The sequence below is a fragment of the Podarcis raffonei genome, chromosome 6 (assembly GCF_027172205.1).
Source record: "Podarcis raffonei isolate rPodRaf1 chromosome 6, rPodRaf1.pri, whole genome shotgun sequence".
In the NCBI taxonomy this organism is placed as follows: Eukaryota; Metazoa; Chordata; class Lepidosauria; order Squamata; family Lacertidae; genus Podarcis; species Podarcis raffonei.
The window spans coordinates 89038530-89057845 of record NC_070607.1 but is presented as its reverse complement, the minus strand read 5'-3'; the positions used below and the strand labels follow the sequence as shown (position 1 = coordinate 89057845).

Sequence of the window (19316 nt, the reverse complement as noted above, 5' to 3'; positions counted from 1 at the left end):
CTGCTCTATTGTTTTAAGTGTGGTAAAATATACTTTCTTTCATGAATTTGTTCTTGTTCTACTCTTTCTTGGTGGGCAAAATTCAGCAAAAGCGTCCCACCATTGCAAGCCCACACAAGGATTTCTGCAAGTGCAACATAGTTTTCCTGCTCTCTTTCCCTCATGCACCACCAATTGGCTGTGAGGGAGGTCTGGAGAACCCCTGGAACAGCCTGCAAGGGAAGGGCAGGGCAGATCATTCCATCAGGTGAGTGGCGAGAGTTATCTGCTTAGCACTACGTTGAATTCCTTCTGGTACGCTTAGCTCAGCAATGCCCATTTTACACTATGTGCTAGTATCTTTAAGGGTTAAGGAGGGGCCAAAAATATTTCCCCACTGCAACCCTAGGAACAGTTAAAGGTAAAGGTAAAGGGACCCCTGACCATTAGGTCCAGTCGTGGCCAACTCTGGGGTTGCGACGCTCATCTCGCTTTATTGGACGAGGGATCAGGCGTACAGCTTCCAGGTCATGTGGCCAGCATGACTAAGCCGCTTCTGGTGAACCAGAGAAATGCCGTTTACCTTCCCGCAGGAGCGGTACCTATTTATCTACTTGCACTTTGACGTGCTTTCGAACTGCTAGGTTGGAAGGAGCAGGGACCGAGCAACAGGAGCTCACCCCGTCGTGGGGATTCTAACCGCCGACCTTCTGATCGGCAAGTCCTAGGCTCTGTGGTTTAACCCACAGCGCCACCCGCATCCCTAGGCACAGTTACCTGGGAGTAAATCCCAAATAAATAAACTGGAACTTACATCTGAACAGACATGCTTAGGACCTTGCTGTTAACGACTAAAATAGTAACAATTTTTTGGGAGGAAAAAGCTATCGGCAAAAATTGGCAGGCCCCGTTTCACGCACACATGCATCTAATTTTGAACTCTGTGTAAGTTAATTGCATCAGTAGCCTTTGCTGGCTATATGAGCCTCCAGCAGCCGTCCTGGGAAGCCTTCAAGAATGTACCTCATTAATAAAGTCCCCGATGTCCCCAGGATGGGGGATTACAGGTCTTATAGGATACTGGGGCTCAGCAACAACTGGTCTCTCGTCTACCCGTCTGACTCCGTTTGCCTTGTTCAAGACGTGATCCATACTCTCTGGCTGCTGAAGTTGACTTAAATCATAATCCTGTAACAAATGGAGAAGCAGAGAGTGAGGCTCAGGCGGCTTTTCACTGAAAACCCTTCAAGTGCCTCTATGCTGCAGAGGTCTGTAAATAACCTCACTGGCTCAAGTTCAACTGGAATTTTGGCAGAACCATTCCACCATGTGGCATCCGGCATTGATGCCTGCACCTATTTAAACATACGTGACTCATGTGATATTGATTGTTTGCTGGAGGCAGCTGAACAGTGCTCCAAGGCACATTGGGGAGCTAAAGACAATCTAGCATCGCCCTTTAGTAATCAGTTATTCAGCTCATATTTGGACACCTGACAGCAAAGATCTCAGAGTGAGTTGAGGAGAGGAACAGAGTCCAGTGTACCTGTTTTGCTACCTTACAGGCTTGAGGGTTGAGTTAGCCTTCCAAGTTCTGATCTGCAGTTTATTTAGAATAGCCACACTGATTTCCCAGATTGTCATTGTACTCTGCAATCCCTTACACCCTTTACTCAGCAATCAACCCCGTTAAGTTCAGTAAAGCTTGCTACCAGGTAAGCAGGTATAGGATTGCATCCCAAGTAAAATAAAACCAGATTACAAATTAAGTGCAAACTGGCATGGCAGGTTACAGAAAGCTGGCTCTGGGGAGGGCTGTATGTCAACTATGAATGTTGTGTTATACAGAGCATTGAGCAGCCCTAAACTCATGTTTGACCCTTTTTGGATTGGGCATGGATTCCGTAAAGTATGGAGTGCTGAAACCTCAGAATCCAGCAAAAACCAGTTTGCAAGCATTTCAAATAGGGTGCCCTCAGCAGCATATGGAAGTTTACGAATTGCAGCACAACCAAGTCCTGTCTTTGGGCTGATGTTCAAGTACCAGTCAAGGGATGGGGCAGAAAGTCAGTTCAGCTTGAGTTTTAATGTGGACCTACTTAATTCACACTCCCTGAAACAAGCCATGAACCGAAACAAAGCTATTATTAAAAATTCACACTTCTGTGAATCTTGTGGCAAAATTCTCCAGCAAAATAATGTGCACATTAAGGTCAAGTGCACACATAAATGCATATATTAGTGAAAGTAGCATACAAAAAGCCATTGTATTAGGGAAAATTGTTTGCAAAAATGTGTATATTGGGGGGAATTAAGGCAAATCTGTGTATATTGGGAGAAATTCACACGAAAAGACTGGTGAATTTTCACGAGGACCTTAAAAACAACAGCCAGGAACTGATGTAGAAATGCAGAAAACTAAACTTTGGAAAAATGAGAAACTGAGAAAAACCAAAATTGCCAGGCTTGTCCATCCCTAAATACAACATGTGGCAGCCATGGAGTTGTTATAGAGTGGTCTAAACTGTGAGTCTACATGTAGGAAGCTGGACCATGAAGATGCTCTGCTCACCTGGTCTTCTTCTCCACCTCCTTCCTCATCATACTTCAGAATATTATCCCGGACATCATCCTCAGGGTCAATGAGAAGCTGTTTTGTGTGACGCTCCTTTTCCCTGCGCTTCATCCACACCACAAACAGCAAAACCATGGCTGCAGGGAGAAACAGAAACACAATGGAAGAGACGCAGCTGAGTGAGATGATTAACTGTCCCCCATGGGCTAGCAATTCAGCCACAAGGAGGGCATTAAAAGTGCCCTCGCCTTTTCTCTATAATTGATTATTATAGAGGTGATGGTATGTCTGGGAGTGGAGCTGCAAAACTCAAAACAGTCGGAGGAAATAAATGCCCCCCTCTTGTGCTATTAGGAGCCATGTTTATTAAGCCAGAGTTAAAGGTTGAGGTCACTGTAAATAGTTCCATCACCTGAACACGGAATACCATCAAGGTGCGTATTTCAGCTAAACAAGATGGGAACAAACTGTATCGCTCCTTGCTTTTAGCGCATCACACAGCACAGCCTGAAATGAGAGATAATGACTTCCTGGTTATCTATGAGGTGCTCTGTACATGTTAACCTGTGCTGCAGCTTGGATACTGCTATATTATTATGTGATTTTTTAAAATTGTCAATTGACAGCAGCCTGCTTCATCAGAGGCAGGAAGTAGACTGACATGGTAGTGGGTTGGGGGTTCATGGAGAAATGACGAGATGCTCAAGTTCATGGGGATGCCAAAGAGAAACTTCTGAAGAGCTGGAGACCTGGACAAAAATATTATATGTAACCCAATTTTCTGCTGCTGCATGAAAACTATCTTGGGGAACACTTGTACCAACAACAACAACAACATTATTATTATACCCCATCCATCTGGATGGGTACCTACATGAAAGACCACCTGCCTGCAAGATCACTTGAATCATCTGGGGAAATTCTGCTCATAGCACCACACCCTACAGAATATCACAATGGGCTTTTCCTTGTACTGTGGAATGCCTCTCCCTGTGCCTCACGTGAAAGAACAACCATCAGTTGCTACAGATATATCTGTTTGCCAAGGCTTTCCCTGACCCGTAAGATCAGACCCTTATTGGAATTCCTGTTTTTCGTTTGTTTGGTAATATGATTTTATACTCTCTTGCATGGCGGGCTTTGTGCTGTATTTTTGTTTTAATGCCATTAAATAAAACGTTGAACAGAATTTGGAGATGTTTAAAATTTTAAGCAATTTATAAATGCTTTAAAAATGGACAGGTAAATATGTCTTGGGGACACTGAGAAACAGGTTTGGGGCTCATGGTCCCCGTGCCAGTGCTTAGCAATACCCAAAGCACCCAATACCTAAAGTTCTTTTTGCTAGACTCTAGAGCAGAGGTCGCCAACATGGTGCCGTCCAGATGTTGTCAGACTCCAATTCCCACCAGCCCCAGTCAGCATGGTTAATGGTGAGGGAGGATGGGATCTGTAGTTCAACCACACCTGGAGGGCAAGCCACTTGCCACGTTCCTAGAGGGCATGGAAACACCTTGGGATGTTCTTCCAAAGAGAACCCAGCTGTCCATTTTGTTGACTTCATTCTGTAAAGGGATATCATTTGCTTACAAAGGCTTTCCAGGGCAATTTAACTCCACCGTGATTCCTGGGACGGTGTTTAAAATCTAGCTGTACGACAGATATGCTGGATTTCATTTTAAATTAATAGTTGTTGCTTGCCGCTTTGATTGCTTTGGGAATTTCTACTGTGGCATTCCTATTACGGTGTTGTTACTGGCGTGGCATGTTGCTTTGCGGCACAGAATGTGATATACACTTCAAAAATGAAAGAAATGTAAATATTAAGCGGTTGCTGGCCTGACTAAGCAACAGTGTTGAGGGGAAAAACCAAATGGCGTTCTATTGCTTTCCGTAGGTTGATAAGCACCCTTATTAGTCAGCTTGATTAATGAGCTTTTCCTGATCAATTATATTTGATTAATTTATACACATTTGATATGATCCTTCCTCATGTACATTGTGCTTGCAAGAGTATCCCCGTAAGGCTGAACAAAGTCCTATATTTCTCCACTTCTTCCTGCCTAAGTGCAGAACCTTACATTTGTCCCTACTGACATTCATTTTGTTAGCTTGCACCCAGTTCTCCAATCTGTTAAATTCATTTTGAATTCTGATTTTGTTTTCTGCGGCATTAGCTACCCCTCCTAGTTTGGTGTCATCTGCAAATTTGATGAGCATCCCCTCAATTCCTGCATCCAAGTCATTTATAAAGACGTTGAACAACAACGGGTCCAGGACAGAACATCATGCCATCTAGTCCAACCCTTTGCATTGCAGGAATCTCAGCTAAAGCACCCATGACAGATGGGACCACAGTGTCTCTCTCCCTGGGACCAAGGCAGCCACAAGCAAAGCAATTCACCCAAAAGAAAAGTGGCCATTTTGGAAAAGAATTGTTTCTGTTCTCAAATGCATCCAAGGAGGCACACCAACATGTTAAAACCAGCCACGAGGCCAGCTATTTCTATAGGCTGCTTCCCCTCCCCACCCCCACCCCCTCAGCCCTACTCTCTGGAAAGAATAAATCCTTTTGAATTTGCAAGTTGTTGCAGCTGGGCTAATTTCATTTTAATGATGTGCGATTCTCTCAGAAGGAATGCAACAGAGGCTGGATAAAACATTAGCTCGCATAATCAAATTTGGACTTATTCTCCTCCTCTTTATGGGCTTTCTATATTTCCGAAATCACATTAACAAATGCACTGTGATACTCTTTCAGCTGCTCTACTTGGAAAGCAGATCTGAGCGTCTTTGAACTCTTCACTGAAAAGTGCTGGTGGGTTTTGCTGAAGGAGAGAAAGCAAATCGAGGAACTGCAGATCTGGTTTGGGCCAGCCTAGATAAACTTCCCTCTCTTCTCTTTGCTTGAAGAGGAGCTTAGTGAAATTAAAAGAGTTGACTGCTGCTTTCGCCCGCCTGGGAAAATGGCCACAATCAGTATGCAGAGCCAACACAGTGTCAAGGTTGGAGAATTGGACTATGGCTGGGGAATGCCCAGGTTAAAATCCCTCTACCTGCATGAAGCACATTGGGTCTTTGTGTGTTCAACACTATAAGGCAGCTATGGAGACTGGTCTGTAACAGTGGATGGAGCAATGCCCCTTGAACCTCAACCAGCCCTCACCTGCCTTGCCTTGATGCAGACCCCCAGTCCAGGGGGTTCTGCTGCTTGCCAGTTTCCTCCTCCTCTTAGTTTCAGTGCCACCTTAATAGGACACAGCAGTCGGAAGGATGGGGGCCAAACTAGAATTAGTAGTCTCTGCCTTCAATGGATTCTGGCTCTACGTACTATTGTTCTCCTTGCCTCCCATCCTATCAGTCTCAATGGGGAGCAGCCACTGCTGTAAGGAGGGCATAGCTGTCAACTTACAGATTTGAAAATAAGGGGCCAGCAGCCAAAATAAGGGACCTGCAGCCTCACCTGTTCCAGGCACTCCAGCCTTCCTGTCCTCCTGCAGTCTGGTCACACTCATGCTGGTAGCTTCAAGAACACTGTCCAACCAACTTTGTAACCAGAGGTTCAACTGAATAGAATCTGAATCACATGCACCACAAGGCCTATGCAGCCTCAACTTAAGATGGCTCCCCGGTCTGGCTTTGCACTGCAGTTTGCAGCAGCACGTGCAACAAAATTCAAAAACCCCCTCAGCTTGCATTAACTAGCCACACACAAGGCATGCTAGCTCCACCCCCCCAGTCGTTCTTAGACTTCTTATTGGGTGAGCAACACAGCCAAGCAACACAGTTGGAGCCTCCTTCCTCCCTGGCCGGCAGGGAGGGAGGGAGGGAGAGGAACTGCTTCCTTTGAAATTTAAGGGACATCATTTAAGGGACATTTAAGGGACATCTATCAATAAGGGACAGCGGCGGGACATGGCACTGGAATAAGGGACTGTCCCTTCAAATAAGGGACACTTGACAGCTATGAAGGAGGGTGGGGAACCTCTGCTCTGTAAACAGCCTTCCAGGCCTCTCTATGTGACCTTCTGGGCTCTTCCCAGGCCATACCATTCTTGAGTGCTTTTGCCTGGCTGGAATTTGTCCTTGAACTATGATAAGGTTTCTTACTTGCCTCGAAGGAGGATGGAGAGGTATGTGTGGGTACAGAAAGCTCTGACTTTTGCATGGCTGAAATGTAACCAACCATACAAGTGTAAGAGTTACTTTGCTCTTCTACATCAGACCCTATCCACCCCTTGCAGCTGATCCCTGTAGGGATGCTTGCAAGGGAATGGGACCATTAGGCTGAAACACAGGTCCCCAGTATCTGCAAGAAGGTCATACTCCTATATGCTGGTCTTGAGGTTTTGCCATGGATAATTGCCTGGGTGCTAAAATGCTACAGAACGGCATTGGGGGAGACTTTATTTCAGAATAATGAGGAATTATTAAGTATTTATGCTAAGGGAGCTCAATTGGAATAGGAGTGTGTGTGTCATCCTGTGTATGCCTCTACTCAACAGGTTTGGAGGTTTGCTTAATATTGTTCCTAAACCCTGCAAATGCAGAGACGTCGGAAGCGTAATGAGAAATCTCCCCCAGGCTCAGACTGGCTTGGCGTGGGAAGAAGCCAAGCTCCTTCGCACTCACCCAGCCCTGCTAATCAGGAAATGGTTCAGCTTGTTTCTGAATGAATTGGAATTAGGCTGTGTAAACGACATACATTAAAAGCATATGGCACACTCCCCAAGTATCCTGGGAACAAGAAGTTTGCTAAGGCTGCTGAAAATTATTATTGTACAGTGGTACCTCGGGTTAAGTACTTAATTTGTTCCGGAGGCCCGTACTTAACCTGAAACTGTTCTTAACCTGAAGACCACTAATGGGGGCCTCCTGCTGCCGCTGCGCCACCGGAGCACAATTTCTGTTCTCATCCTGAAGCAAAGTTCTTAACCTGAAGCACTATTTCTGGGTTAGCGGAGTCTGTAACCTGAAGCTTATGTAACCTGAAGCATATGTAACCCCAGCTACCACTGTATTATTATGTGGGGTGTGTGGGGTGTCAGAGGAGTGGTATTATCTCTGGTAGGGGGCATATCATGCTCCTTCTGGGGTAGCAGCAACCAGGAAGGAAGGAAGGAAGGAGGAAGGCGGGAAGGAAGCGTGTCCTCACTCCCAGTTACACAAAATGCCAGGCACAAGTAAGACCTGGGAAACACAGTTTCCCCAGGAGCAACTGAAATGGCAAGGGCATATTTCCGAGCCGCAAAGTACAGATTTCAGTGGCATCGCTACACAGCAGAAAAAGTGCAACCTGCTTCTAATTACTTTTCAGTTTTGTTTTGTCTTTTTTTTAATTAAAAAAAAATGGTCACCCAGCTTCAGTATTTCCTTTCATCAGCATGTCACCAAATGCAAGATGGAACACAGAGAGAACGTCTTTGGATGTGCACTCTCCAGCAGATTCATATCCAAAGAATCCATTTGGAGGAAGGTGTTTGGCAGGGAAAGCCTCATGCCTGTTGTTGATGCTTCTCTCCCCCTCCCCACATCCCCCCACTCCCTTTTCTCTTTTCCAAGGGCTTTCTGCAATTTCTACCCAACAAAAATTCACTGAAGTGAGGACAAGAGAACCGGACAGCTAATTACAGCCTCCATATGTCAATTGGCCGCCCTCCCTTCTTCTCTAGCAAAACAAAATTGTTTTCAGAGTGCTTCGCATTTCTTTACCACTTTCCCTCCAGGGCTTTTTTTTGGGGGGGGAGGAATAAAACACAAATGTAACAAAAGAGAGAGATTTCCTCCTCCCTTTAAAAAAGCTCTGTTATTTATGCCAACTATTGAAGTCTTGCCTACCCACCCCACTTTGTCTTGCACAATAAGCAAACTGCCTGATATGAGAAAACAATATTATAATGGCTGGTTCCCCCCAATCCCCCCCTGGAAAAAAAGATATATCTTCTTTTTTGGTCACACTTATAGAAAAACTGTCCCATTAACAGCTTTACAGCTTTCTTGAAAAAGAGGCTTTCAAAAGTGTCAATAGCAGATCCAGCTCAGCCTTTTTTATCCGCTCTCACAAATACACAAAGCTCTATTACTGCTGCTAGGCCTGTTTTTGCTCTGCGCAGAGCTTTCTTGAAGCCCATTGTCTTCCTCCGTCACAGTTTTCCCTCTATTGCATTGCTTTTCTCTCCAGTGTCTTAAGAGTCACAGCTTAAGATGCCCAGCACTTGGCGGCTGATGAGGCATTTTGCTGGTGGATAATTTAAATGCCTTGGACAGAACTGACAGGGGACGTGTGGAGGCTTCAGGGCCGGCCCTCTTACTAGGCAAGGTGAGGCAGCTGCCTCGGGAATAGAAAGTAGCCGCAAGATGTTGGTGGTAGGAGGCTTTTCAATTCAGCTGCATTATTTGTATATTTATTAATTTCTATCCAACCCTTCCCGTCCGAGGAGCAGCAATAAAGCAGCTTGGACGTGGGGGTGGGATGGCTGGGGGCGAGGTTATCGCCAGACCTGAGTTATGGCAGTGCAGTGTGATAGCTCTTTATCAGGGCTGAATCCCGCACCCTTCCTAAATTCTGAAAATAAAAATGTAAGTAGGAAATATCTTCCTACCCCCCAATTCCATTTTTCACCACCGATATAAGCCTAGGGTGGCTGCCGAACATTAAAAAGTCAATTAGAATGACAATGAATGTAAAAAAATATGTGTTTGCAATAAAATCTGTAATTTAGAACAGGGTAATGGATTTGAAAATGGAAAAAGGGTTCTCCTAAATCAAATGTCTTTCAGCTGTAGTTAATTTCAGTCAACAGAATATTCTCAAGTGTTTAAATCATACTTTAGACTATGATTTATATGTAGAGTATGCGGGGGGGGGGGGAGTAAAAAGACATCTTGTGCTTTATTGCTCCTGTTCCTTCCCATGCAAATTTTTTTCGCTGTGCAAAACACAAAGGGGGGGGGGGAAGGGTTTAAGAAGCTTTATTACATTCAACAATCTTAAAAAGCAGATGTGTATTTACTGCTCATTATCATCACGTCACTATAAAATTAGCATGTGTATATTAAAAATTGTGCAGGAAATCAAAGCGCTTATTTTGCATGTGTAAATTTGAAGGCTGTTGTCTGTTCCACGTAGGTCTTTTTTTTTTTAATGCCTGAGCATTTTTTGCCATTCCTGGGATGGGACGGCATCTTCAAAGGTCTATGAGATGTTGCTAAAATGCTTCCTAACATGTAGTGGTGCTTGCTTATATCGTGATGGCAGAGTTCTCCAGCCGCTCTTCCTCTAATTGGTTGCTGCTGGTGGGAGTGAGGAAATGCATAACACGATGACATCACAATACAGGTAAGCATCTCTAAGGACCATGGCGAGAGACTGGGGCCACTCACCATTGGGAGATGGGAAAGACTTGACATGGGCTTCTGGTGCTTCTGTTTCTTTAGGTTTCTGTGTTCCACACATAACGTGCAGTGGCACCCTTAGACGGATACCTTAGGGCAGGGGTGCCCAAACTTTTTTAAAGAGGGCCAGGGGCCAGGTTTGATGAAGTGAACATGTGTGTAAAGGGTAAAGGGACCCCTGACCATTAGGTCCAGTCGTGACCAACTCTGGGGTTGCGGCACTCATCTTGCTTTATTGGCCAAGGGAGCCAGCATACAGCTTCCGGGTCATGTGGCCAGCATGACTAAGCCACTTCTGGCAAACCAGAGCAGTGCACGGAAATGCCGTTTACCTTCCCACCGGAGCGGTACCTTTTATCTACTTTGACGTGCTTTCGAACTGCTAGGTTGGCAGGAGTAGGGACCAAGCAATGGGAGCTCACCCCGCCGTGGGGATTCGAACTGCCAACCTTCTGATCAGCAGTCCTAGGCTCTGTGGTTTAATCCACAGCACCACCCACATCCCTTGAACATGTGTGAGGGCCGACCAAAGTTGTTGAGCATTTTTAGGGTTGAAGTTGTTGGTCTGTTTTTTTACAATTTTACCCCAGGACATATACTGCCATGGGGGCTGCATTAAATTGACCGGCGGGCCAGATTAGGCCCCCAAAACAGACTTTGGACATACCTGCCTTAGGGTCTGCCATAGAATGGCAATGGCTTTTTCCACCTGCCTCTCCCTATTCTCCAGTCCATAGGAGCCTTGACTTTGAGAACAGCAGCAGCAGTTGGGGAGAGAGAAGAGGAGTTCAGGAATATTTCTTAAAAATAATTTTATATGTTGTGTGTCCTTGTTGCTCAGTTTGACCCTTTTACATGGTTTTGCATGTTTTGTGGTATTTTACGCATTGTGACTTGCCGTTATTGATTATAGTTTAATAATTCTCCATTGCAATTTACAAGTGTAAACTGTTTAATTATTGTTTGCTGATATTTAATTTTACCATTTACTGTTATATTCTAATGGATTATTGAATATTTCTGAATTTGATATGAGTTGTTTATTTTCAAGTTATTGTGACTTTTTCGTATTGGATCAGATTGTTATTAAGCCTTTTGGACTTGCCGATTGGAAGGTCGGCGGTTCGAATCCCCGCAACGGGATGAGCTCCTGTTGCTCTGTCCCAGCTCCTGCCAACGTAGCTGTTTGAAAGCATGCCAGTGCAAGTAGATAAATAGGTACCACTAAGGCGGGAAGGTAAGCATCATTTCCGTGTGCTCTGGTTTCCGTCATGGTGTCCCGTTGCACCAGAACGGTCCTGCTGGCCACATGAGCCGGAAAGCTACCTGTGGATAAATGCCAGCTCCCTCGGTCTGTAAAGCGAGATGAGCACCACAACTACATAGTCGCCTTTGACTGGACTTAACCGCCAGGGGTCCTTTTCCTTTACCTTTTTAAGAGCTTGTGTGCAGGTACTTTCAAATTGCAACACTTACTTAGTAAAATGATGATGCATATCAGGATAGCAATGATGGCTCCTGTTCCCAGCCCAGCTGCGGCAACGGCTCCTACAGTGGTGCAGTCTCCGTTTTCATCACAAGGGCACACCTTGACCTTAATGACGGACGTGTTGAACAGAGGAGGGTTTCCAGAATCCGTCACGATGACCGGAACATCATAGACACCAGCTTCCAAGTACATTATTCGTAAACTGAGTTGGGCGTAGTCACCTACGGGGAGCAAAAAGGAGTCAGCTGCAGCACTGAGGGAATCATATAATTGTGGGGTTGGAAGGGACCACGAGGAATCGTAAGAACATGTCGACAATGAAAAGTTCCTCTCCCCACCCCCATGACCTATGTTAAGAACATAAGTAGATCTTTGCTGGCTCTGATGTAGGTCTATGTTCTCACAATGGCCAACCAGATGCCTAAGGAAGCCCACAAGTAGTCTTGGGGGATAAATTCAATTTGGTTTGATTTAAAGGCAAAACTACAGTACCTAGTTCACATTCTACAACACACTATGAGAACCAAAACACAGTCATCCTTTGAAATCCGGACGTCTTTGAAATTGTTAGGCAAATGCGAGGAACTGAATTGAAGTTTGTAGACGTGAGAAACTTAGGGAGCCCATACTGACAGATTTCCCCATCCCCAGCTGCCACTGAGTGAGGTTTATGATAAGCCAAGCAATGAGGTCAGTTACAGCTGGCTGATTTCAATAGCCTCTCCACTTCCCTCTTCCTATGACAATGAACGAGCCGTCTTCCTACTTTCCCGTCCTCAAAAGCTACTTCCTTGTTAAAGGAGAAAAGGAGGGTGACTTTTATGCAATTACAGCCGGAGGAATGATCATTGATCCTGATTGTGGCTTGTGACAATAAAAATGGAACATAAGGAAGACTGATAATAGCTTCCCCCCCTGGGCTATTACTGATGATTTATCCCCAGTTCAATCCTGATAACGGTGCGTAATTATGAACTGCATTAAAACCTAGAGGGCGGGGAAGCCCAGTGCCAATGAAAGCGCTTAAGAGTTCTGCTCAAGGCCCAATCCATGCAATTTCTTATTAACTACCTTGCCTATAATGTCAGCCAGAATGTGGGGTTTAAAAAATAAAATAAATCAAAGGGAAAGGACTAAAGGAAATTTGAAAGGGTGAAGGCTGATCCCCTCCATTGCTTGCGTCGTGTGCCAAGCTGCAAATGCCGCTGGGTGTTGCCTGCCTGGTTTACCATTTAGCCGCGTAATGGTCCAGTTCTTCCTGATGGCAGATGGCACACTTGGCAGCTCAAAGACAAAGGGCCCAATGTTTGGATCGATGTCAGCGTCGGCGGCTGTGATGTTGATGACATTCAGGTTTGGCTTTTCACAGATCTGTGCCTCCTTTGGCTGGAGCTCAGGAGCATTATCGTTGATGTCAATTAGATAGATCTGGAGTGTGCCAGTGCCACTGGCCGGGGGGATACCTAAATGAAGGAAGGATCATTTCCGTGAGTGATTGTTAAGGTTGGCATAGAAGTCGCCAGGCAGAAAGAGGGACCTGCTCTCACCATGGCCCCCTGTTTAGAAAGTACAGGAAAAGTCAACTACAGTTACCAAGGCATTGGGACAAAGCCACTGAGAGCAAAGGCTAAAGCGTTTCAGACTTTAAAAAAAAGTATAGTACAAATACATACAGGAGAGACAACATGATACTTTATGAATGGTGTGGAGAAGGTGTACTGAGAAATGGTTCTGGATTTGGTTCAGAACAGACACAAGAAAACGTTTCTTCCCACAACTTTGGTCACATCCATACCACTATAACAGACATGGCTACCTCTAAAAAGGCCTGGGAAACTGTAGTTTGCTGAGAGTAGGAAACCCCTCACACAGCTACAGTTCCCAGCATCCTTATGGAATTTTCCATCCCTAAAGGTCACGAAGAAGTTATTTTATGGCAGAAATACTTAGAGATTACAGTCGTACCTCGGAAGTCGAACAGAACCCGTTCCAGAAGTCCGTTTGACTTCTGAAATGTTCAGAAACTAAAGCGTGGCTTCCAATTGGCTGCAGGAAGCTCCTGCAGCCAACCGGAAGCCGTGGAAGCCCTGTTGGACATTTGGCTTCCAAAAGAACATTTGAAAACTGGAACACTCACTTCTGGTTTTCGATCGTTTGGGAGCCAGAACATTTGACTCCCAAGGCATTCAGGAGCTGAGGTACGACTGTACCTGTGTCCATTCTAGTTTGGTTTCAGACCTGGCCATGGTACCGAAACTGCCTTGGTTGCCCATCTGATGATATTTGTTGGGAGAAAGGGGTAATGAGATCCTGCTCTTTCTCCTTGATCTCTCAGCAGCTTTTGATACTATTAACCATGATATCCTTCTGGAAGTTACTATGAAACTCACTGAATCTTGAGTTAGTCACTGCCTCTCAGTCTAACGTACCATATTTACTTGAGTCTAATGCGTCTTCAAATCTAATGTGGACCTCAATTTTCAGAACCTTGAAACCAAAAAAGTATTTGCTGATGAATGTAAATGTGCCATTGAATCTAATGCATGCCTTAATTTTTGCAACGTCATTTGGCCAAAGAAGGTGAGCATTAGATTCAAGTAAATACGGTATTTCAAAGGGTCATTGTGCTGATACAATGGAGTTAGGGAGGGAGAACCATGTATGTCACTTTGAGCTCCTTGGAGGAAAGCTGGGATCGAAATGTAATAGCAAATAAACCAAACCAAACCACAGCATCCCAAGATGAACTGGAGCTAAAAGTAGTACAAGCAACAAGTAAAAAATCACCACTCTCACATTAATAGGAAGTGAAAATAACTAATGTTGAAAACATTAAGTCAATAAAAGATTTTAAAAGGGTTATAAGTCCTGGGAGGGGGGGGAAGGTCTTCACTGGGCAACAAAAACACATTTAAGTAAAGGTAAAGGGACCCCTGACCATTAGGTCCAGTCGTGACCGACTCTGGGGTTGCGGCGCTCATCTCGCTTTATTGGCTGAGGGAGCCGGCATACAGCTTCCAGGTCATGTGGCCAGCATGAGAAAGCCGCTTCTGGCAAACCAGAGCAGTGCACGGAAACGCCGTTTACCTTCCTGTTTACCTATTTATCTACTTGCACTTTGACATGCTTTCGAACTGCTAGGTTGGCAGGAGCAGGGTCCGAGCAATGGGAGCTCACCCTGTCATGGGGATTTGAACCGCCGACCTTCTGATCGGCAAGTCCTAGGCTCTGTGGTTTAACCCACAGCGCCACCCGCGTCCCTTAAAAACACATTTAAGGAGGTGCTAAGTGAGCATCTATGGGGGCAACATTCCACAAGTTGGGGACTATGACCGAAAAGGCCCTATATCTAGTTGCCAACCTCCACACCTTCGCAGAACAGGGGCCCCAGAGGAGCGCCTTCTTGGATGCTTATAAGGCCCAGGTAGACACATAGAAGAAGAGGTGTAATTTCAGGCTACCAAGATCCCAAGCCATGTAAGACTTTCTAGGCTAAAGCAAGCTCCTTTAATTAGGCCCACAGATGAACTGGAGGCCTTCATCTCCTGCTTTGAAGCTTCCAGAGGCATCTGTTGCTATTGGCAACAGAATGCTGGGCTAGGCAGACCTTGATCTGACCCAACAAGGGCAGTTCTTCGAGTCCCAGGTAGTATCGCAGTGAAGGATTTATAGCCACATATAACAAAGGTGCAAGCTTTCCCCCTTCACACCGCTGGAGTGATGAGAGTTGCTGAAGGCATCAACCATCTCCCAGGCATGTAAATATTCAAGGTTCAAAAAGCATCCTTCAAGAGCAGACACCAGCGGTTCTAACACTGGTCTCCCTCCCCACAGGGGTCCTGCAAGATCAATGGCTAAGCCTCTAACGAAGGGTCAGCTGTGCCAAAGCTGCCAGATCAGCCTCTCGGCTTTGAGTTTGACTTTTATAAAGGTTAAAAGCCATCACTGTCCTGTATAATCCTTTGCAAAACACACACACACACACACACACACAGAGAGAGAGAGAGAGAGAGAGAGAGAGAGAGAGAGAGAGAGATTCTTCAACTCCCCAGATCTGAATGCTTCAGTAACTTCTCTCTAGTTAGAGGGGGGAACACACCACTTTTAAATTGTTCAATATTCTTCTTTTCTCCCATCTACCATCCCCAGTGAACTGCAGACAGTTTTGTTCCAGGCCTCTACCCAGACTATTTCTCCAAAAGCCTTGCCTGAGTAGTTTTTTTTTAAAGCTCATGTTCTTGGCTGGTTGTTTTTTTTTATGCTTTGAAAAGAAGAAGAAATAAATAAAGCAACCCTACTCTTTTTTAAAAAAGGAACGAAAAGAAACCTTCCACTGATTCTTCCTGGCTATTTTTATAAAGCTTTCCGTCTTACTCTCCTTGTTTGTTTTTGCTGACTGAAGAGTCTCAGAATCCCCAATGAAGCCCTTCCAATCCCTTTCTGATTATTGTTACGTTAACTCTGCCAACCTCAAGGTCTGGTACTGAAGAAACTTTTCATTCAGGCTGGTGGCCCTGGACAGAACTCCTTCTAGGCTCGGTGCCTTGATCAGGCATTGAGTTTGCTGAACAGTAAAGCGAAGCCCAGGGGTTTTTCCACGACTACCTGCAACCGCTGAGTTAGTTATCATTATGTAGGAATGCTCAAGTGACTCTTCGTCTTCCACAGTGCTCAGGTTATGGCTGGCGGGGGCTTAAATCTCATCTATTTATTTTACAACTCACAAACCTCTGAGTTGTGCCTCTAAAAAAAGAAAACTGTCCAAATGTGATGTACATTTAGAGGTGAAACGGTGAAAACAGACATCAAAAACACACCTGAGTTTAAAATAGAACATTTGTTTTTGACTCGAGCTCAGTTACCAAAACAGTCTTTTAAAACTCGTTTTATTTACTGTTAAAAGGCATCGCTTTCTCTTTTTCAGCCTGCTTTTCGCTGCCCCCTCAAAAACTTCATTTTTTTACCTTGTTTGTCATCTAAGTCCTAGATGCTGATGACAGAACAGAAGTCTGCAGCAGCCTCGAAAGGGCTAGTTTTAAGCGAGATCACAGGGCAAAATACACAGAGTTTTATAAGTCGGGGACCTCAATGGTCAGGGACCAGGAAATCTTAGATGGGCACCACGAAAAACCAATTTCACAGAAGTAAAGCAGGCAAACTTCAGAACCCATCCCCTAAAACAACAGGTAAAACACCAACACCCCACTTCAAACAAATAAAACAGATATCATCTCCAAGAATAGGCCGCAGTCCTTCCCCAAACCAACCAACTCCTCACTAAACAAACAACCCCTTCATTTAAAAAACAACAACACAAAACCAAAAAACATTATTTTTTAAAATAAATTGTATTTAAGTATTATTAAATAAAAATAAATATTGAAAGTCAGTATGTATTGGTTGGTTGGCATCTGCCTGTCTCAGGAAACAATGGAGTGTGCCCCTGGGGGTGAAGTCAAACCCTGGAGAATCACAGAGCCTGTTGTGGCTGCAGAGACCGGTAATGCCTAACTGCAGCTTCACACATTGCTTTTGCTGCATGAGCAGTGCTGAAGTGACCTCTCTGGGGTGCAAGCCAGGGCAGCGGGTATGGAGGTCCTGGGCTGCCCAGACAACAAGACCCCCTTCTTGACCTCTGTTATGTACTGAGTTGAATAGGATCCAAAATGCAGCAGTCTGATTGGTCCTAGAACAATAGGATCCAAAATGCAGCAGTCTGATTGGTCCTAGAACAATAGGATTCAGAATGCAGCAGTCTGTTTGGTTCTAGAACAATGCAGCAGTATGATTGGTTCACAGGAGCCACCCAAACCAGCTCCAGGTGGAAGTGAATCCACAACCTGATTGGCCTACAGGAGAATCCCGGAATTAGCCAATCACGTGCAGCCCATTGTGTAAATAATGTATATAAAGCAGATATTTTGGGGGAACATTGATTCCTCCTCACCACTATGAGCTGAATAAAGAGCATGAAATCCACTCTCGACTCCGAATATATTTCAACCTCACTGATGTGGTCCAAAGGAAAGCAGAACAATACGTTTGGCACCAGTATATATTATATTGCTATGCAAAAATATCAATAAATTCTGATCCGCACTCCACTGCTACAGTGTGAGGAACACAAGCTTTCTTCCAACACAAGGCAATTGGTCATTTTCCAAGGTGGATCTGATTGTCCGTAAAGCCCTGTTTAGGCATTAAGCCTATGTGTTCTCCATCTCGGGTAAGGGGAGATCAGGACCACTCTTGTAAGTCCCACCTCTTCAATTGCATTCCTCTCCAGGGCTCTGCAGCCCTGTGCATCCTGCAGGGTCAACGGCTGCTGCACAACAAGCCCGCTGCACCATTGTAGGCTCCCCACGCAATTCAGAACCTTGACTGCGAGCCTAGGCAAGATCAGGAGGCTCTCAGCTGCAGAGATGTCCAGGACCCAGCAAATGGAGAGCTGCAGGCCTGGGTGGCCAGGATCACTGAGGAGCAGGCAGGGGTTAATCGGAACACCTCCGCCCTCTTTGCTGGAGGACACATGAGATCAAATGCCTAAACAGGGCTTACGTATACCACCAGTGGTTTCTTGATCCTGGGGGAGAAAAACAACACCCAACTTTGTGTGGGATGTGGCAAGGGTGTTGCGAGACAATGTTGGATACCTCCAAAGGTCTTGTCTGATACCTCTGATCTGTATAATAATAATAATAATAATAATAATAATAATAATAATAATAATAATAATAATTTTTTATTTATACCCTGCCCATCTGGCTGAGTTTCCCAAGCCACTCTGGGTGGCTTCCAAGAAAGTATCAAAATACAGTGGTCTGTTAAACATTAAAAGCTTCCCTAAACAGGGCTGCCTTCAGATGTCTTCTAAAAGTCTGGTAGTTGTTCTTCTCTTTGACATCTGGTGGGAGGGCGTTCCACAGGGTGGGTGCCACCACCCAGAAGGCCCTCTGCCTGGTTCCCTGTAACTTGGCTTCTTGCAGTGACGGAGCCGCCAGAAGGCCCTCGGCGCTGGACCTCAGTGTTTGGGCAGAACAATGCTGGTGGAGACGCTCCTTCAGGTATACTGGACCGAGGCCATTTAGGGCTTTAAAGGTCAGCACCAGCACTTTGAATTGTGCTCAGAAACGTACTGGGAGCCAATGTAGATCTTTCAAGACCGGTGTTATGTGGTCACGGCAGCCGCTCCCAGTCACCAGTCTAGCTGCTGCATTCTGGATTAGTTGTAGTTTCCGGGTCACCTTCAAAGGTAGCCCCACATAGAGTGCATTGCAGTAATCCAAGCGAGCGATAACTAGAGCATGCACCACTCTGGCGAGACAGTCTGTAGGCAGATACGGTCTCAGCCTGTGTACCAGATGGAACTGGTAAACAGCTGCCCTGGACACAGAATTGACCTGCACCTCCATGGACAGCTGTGAGTCCAAAATGACTCCCAGGCTGTGCACCTGGTCCTTCAGGGGCACAGTTACCCCATTCAGGACCAGGAGTCCTCCATACCCACCTGCCTCCTGTCCCCCAAAACAGTACAGTGGTACCTCGGGTTAAGTACTTAATTTGTTCCGGAGGTCCGTTCTTAACCCGAAACTGTTCTTAATCTGAAGCACCACTTTAGCTAATGGGGCCTCCTGCTGCTGTTGCACAATTTCTGTTCTCATCCTGAAGCAAAGTTCTTAACCCGAGGTACTATTTAGGTACTATTTCTGGGTTAGTGGAGTCTGTAACCTGAAGCGTATGTAACCCGAGGTACCATTGTACTTCTGTCTTGTCAGGATTCAACCTCAGTCTGTTAGCTGCCGTCCATCCTCCAACCGCCTCCAGACACTCACACAGGACCTTCACCACCTTCACTGGTTCTGATTTGAAAGAGAGGTA

General features: G+C 45.3%; 1 protein-coding gene across 9 annotated transcripts in view; it reads right to left on the bottom strand.

Moving 5' to 3' along the window:
• The window catches only part of CDH4 (cadherin 4), a 795473-nt gene that overhangs the window by 9653 nt on the left and 766504 nt on the right, over nt 1–19316 (bottom strand). For all 9 annotated transcript variants that reach the window (XM_053394415.1, XM_053394416.1, XM_053394417.1 and 6 more), the window contains 4 exons: nt 12668–12901; nt 11426–11659; nt 2552–2691; nt 1003–1167 (listed from right to left, as the gene is read on the bottom strand). In XM_053394415.1, coding sequence (XP_053250390.1) covers nt 1003–1167; nt 2552–2691; nt 11426–11659; nt 12668–12901 — 773 coding nt within the window. The remainder of the gene's footprint in view (nt 1–1002; nt 1168–2551; nt 2692–11425; nt 11660–12667; nt 12902–19316) is intronic.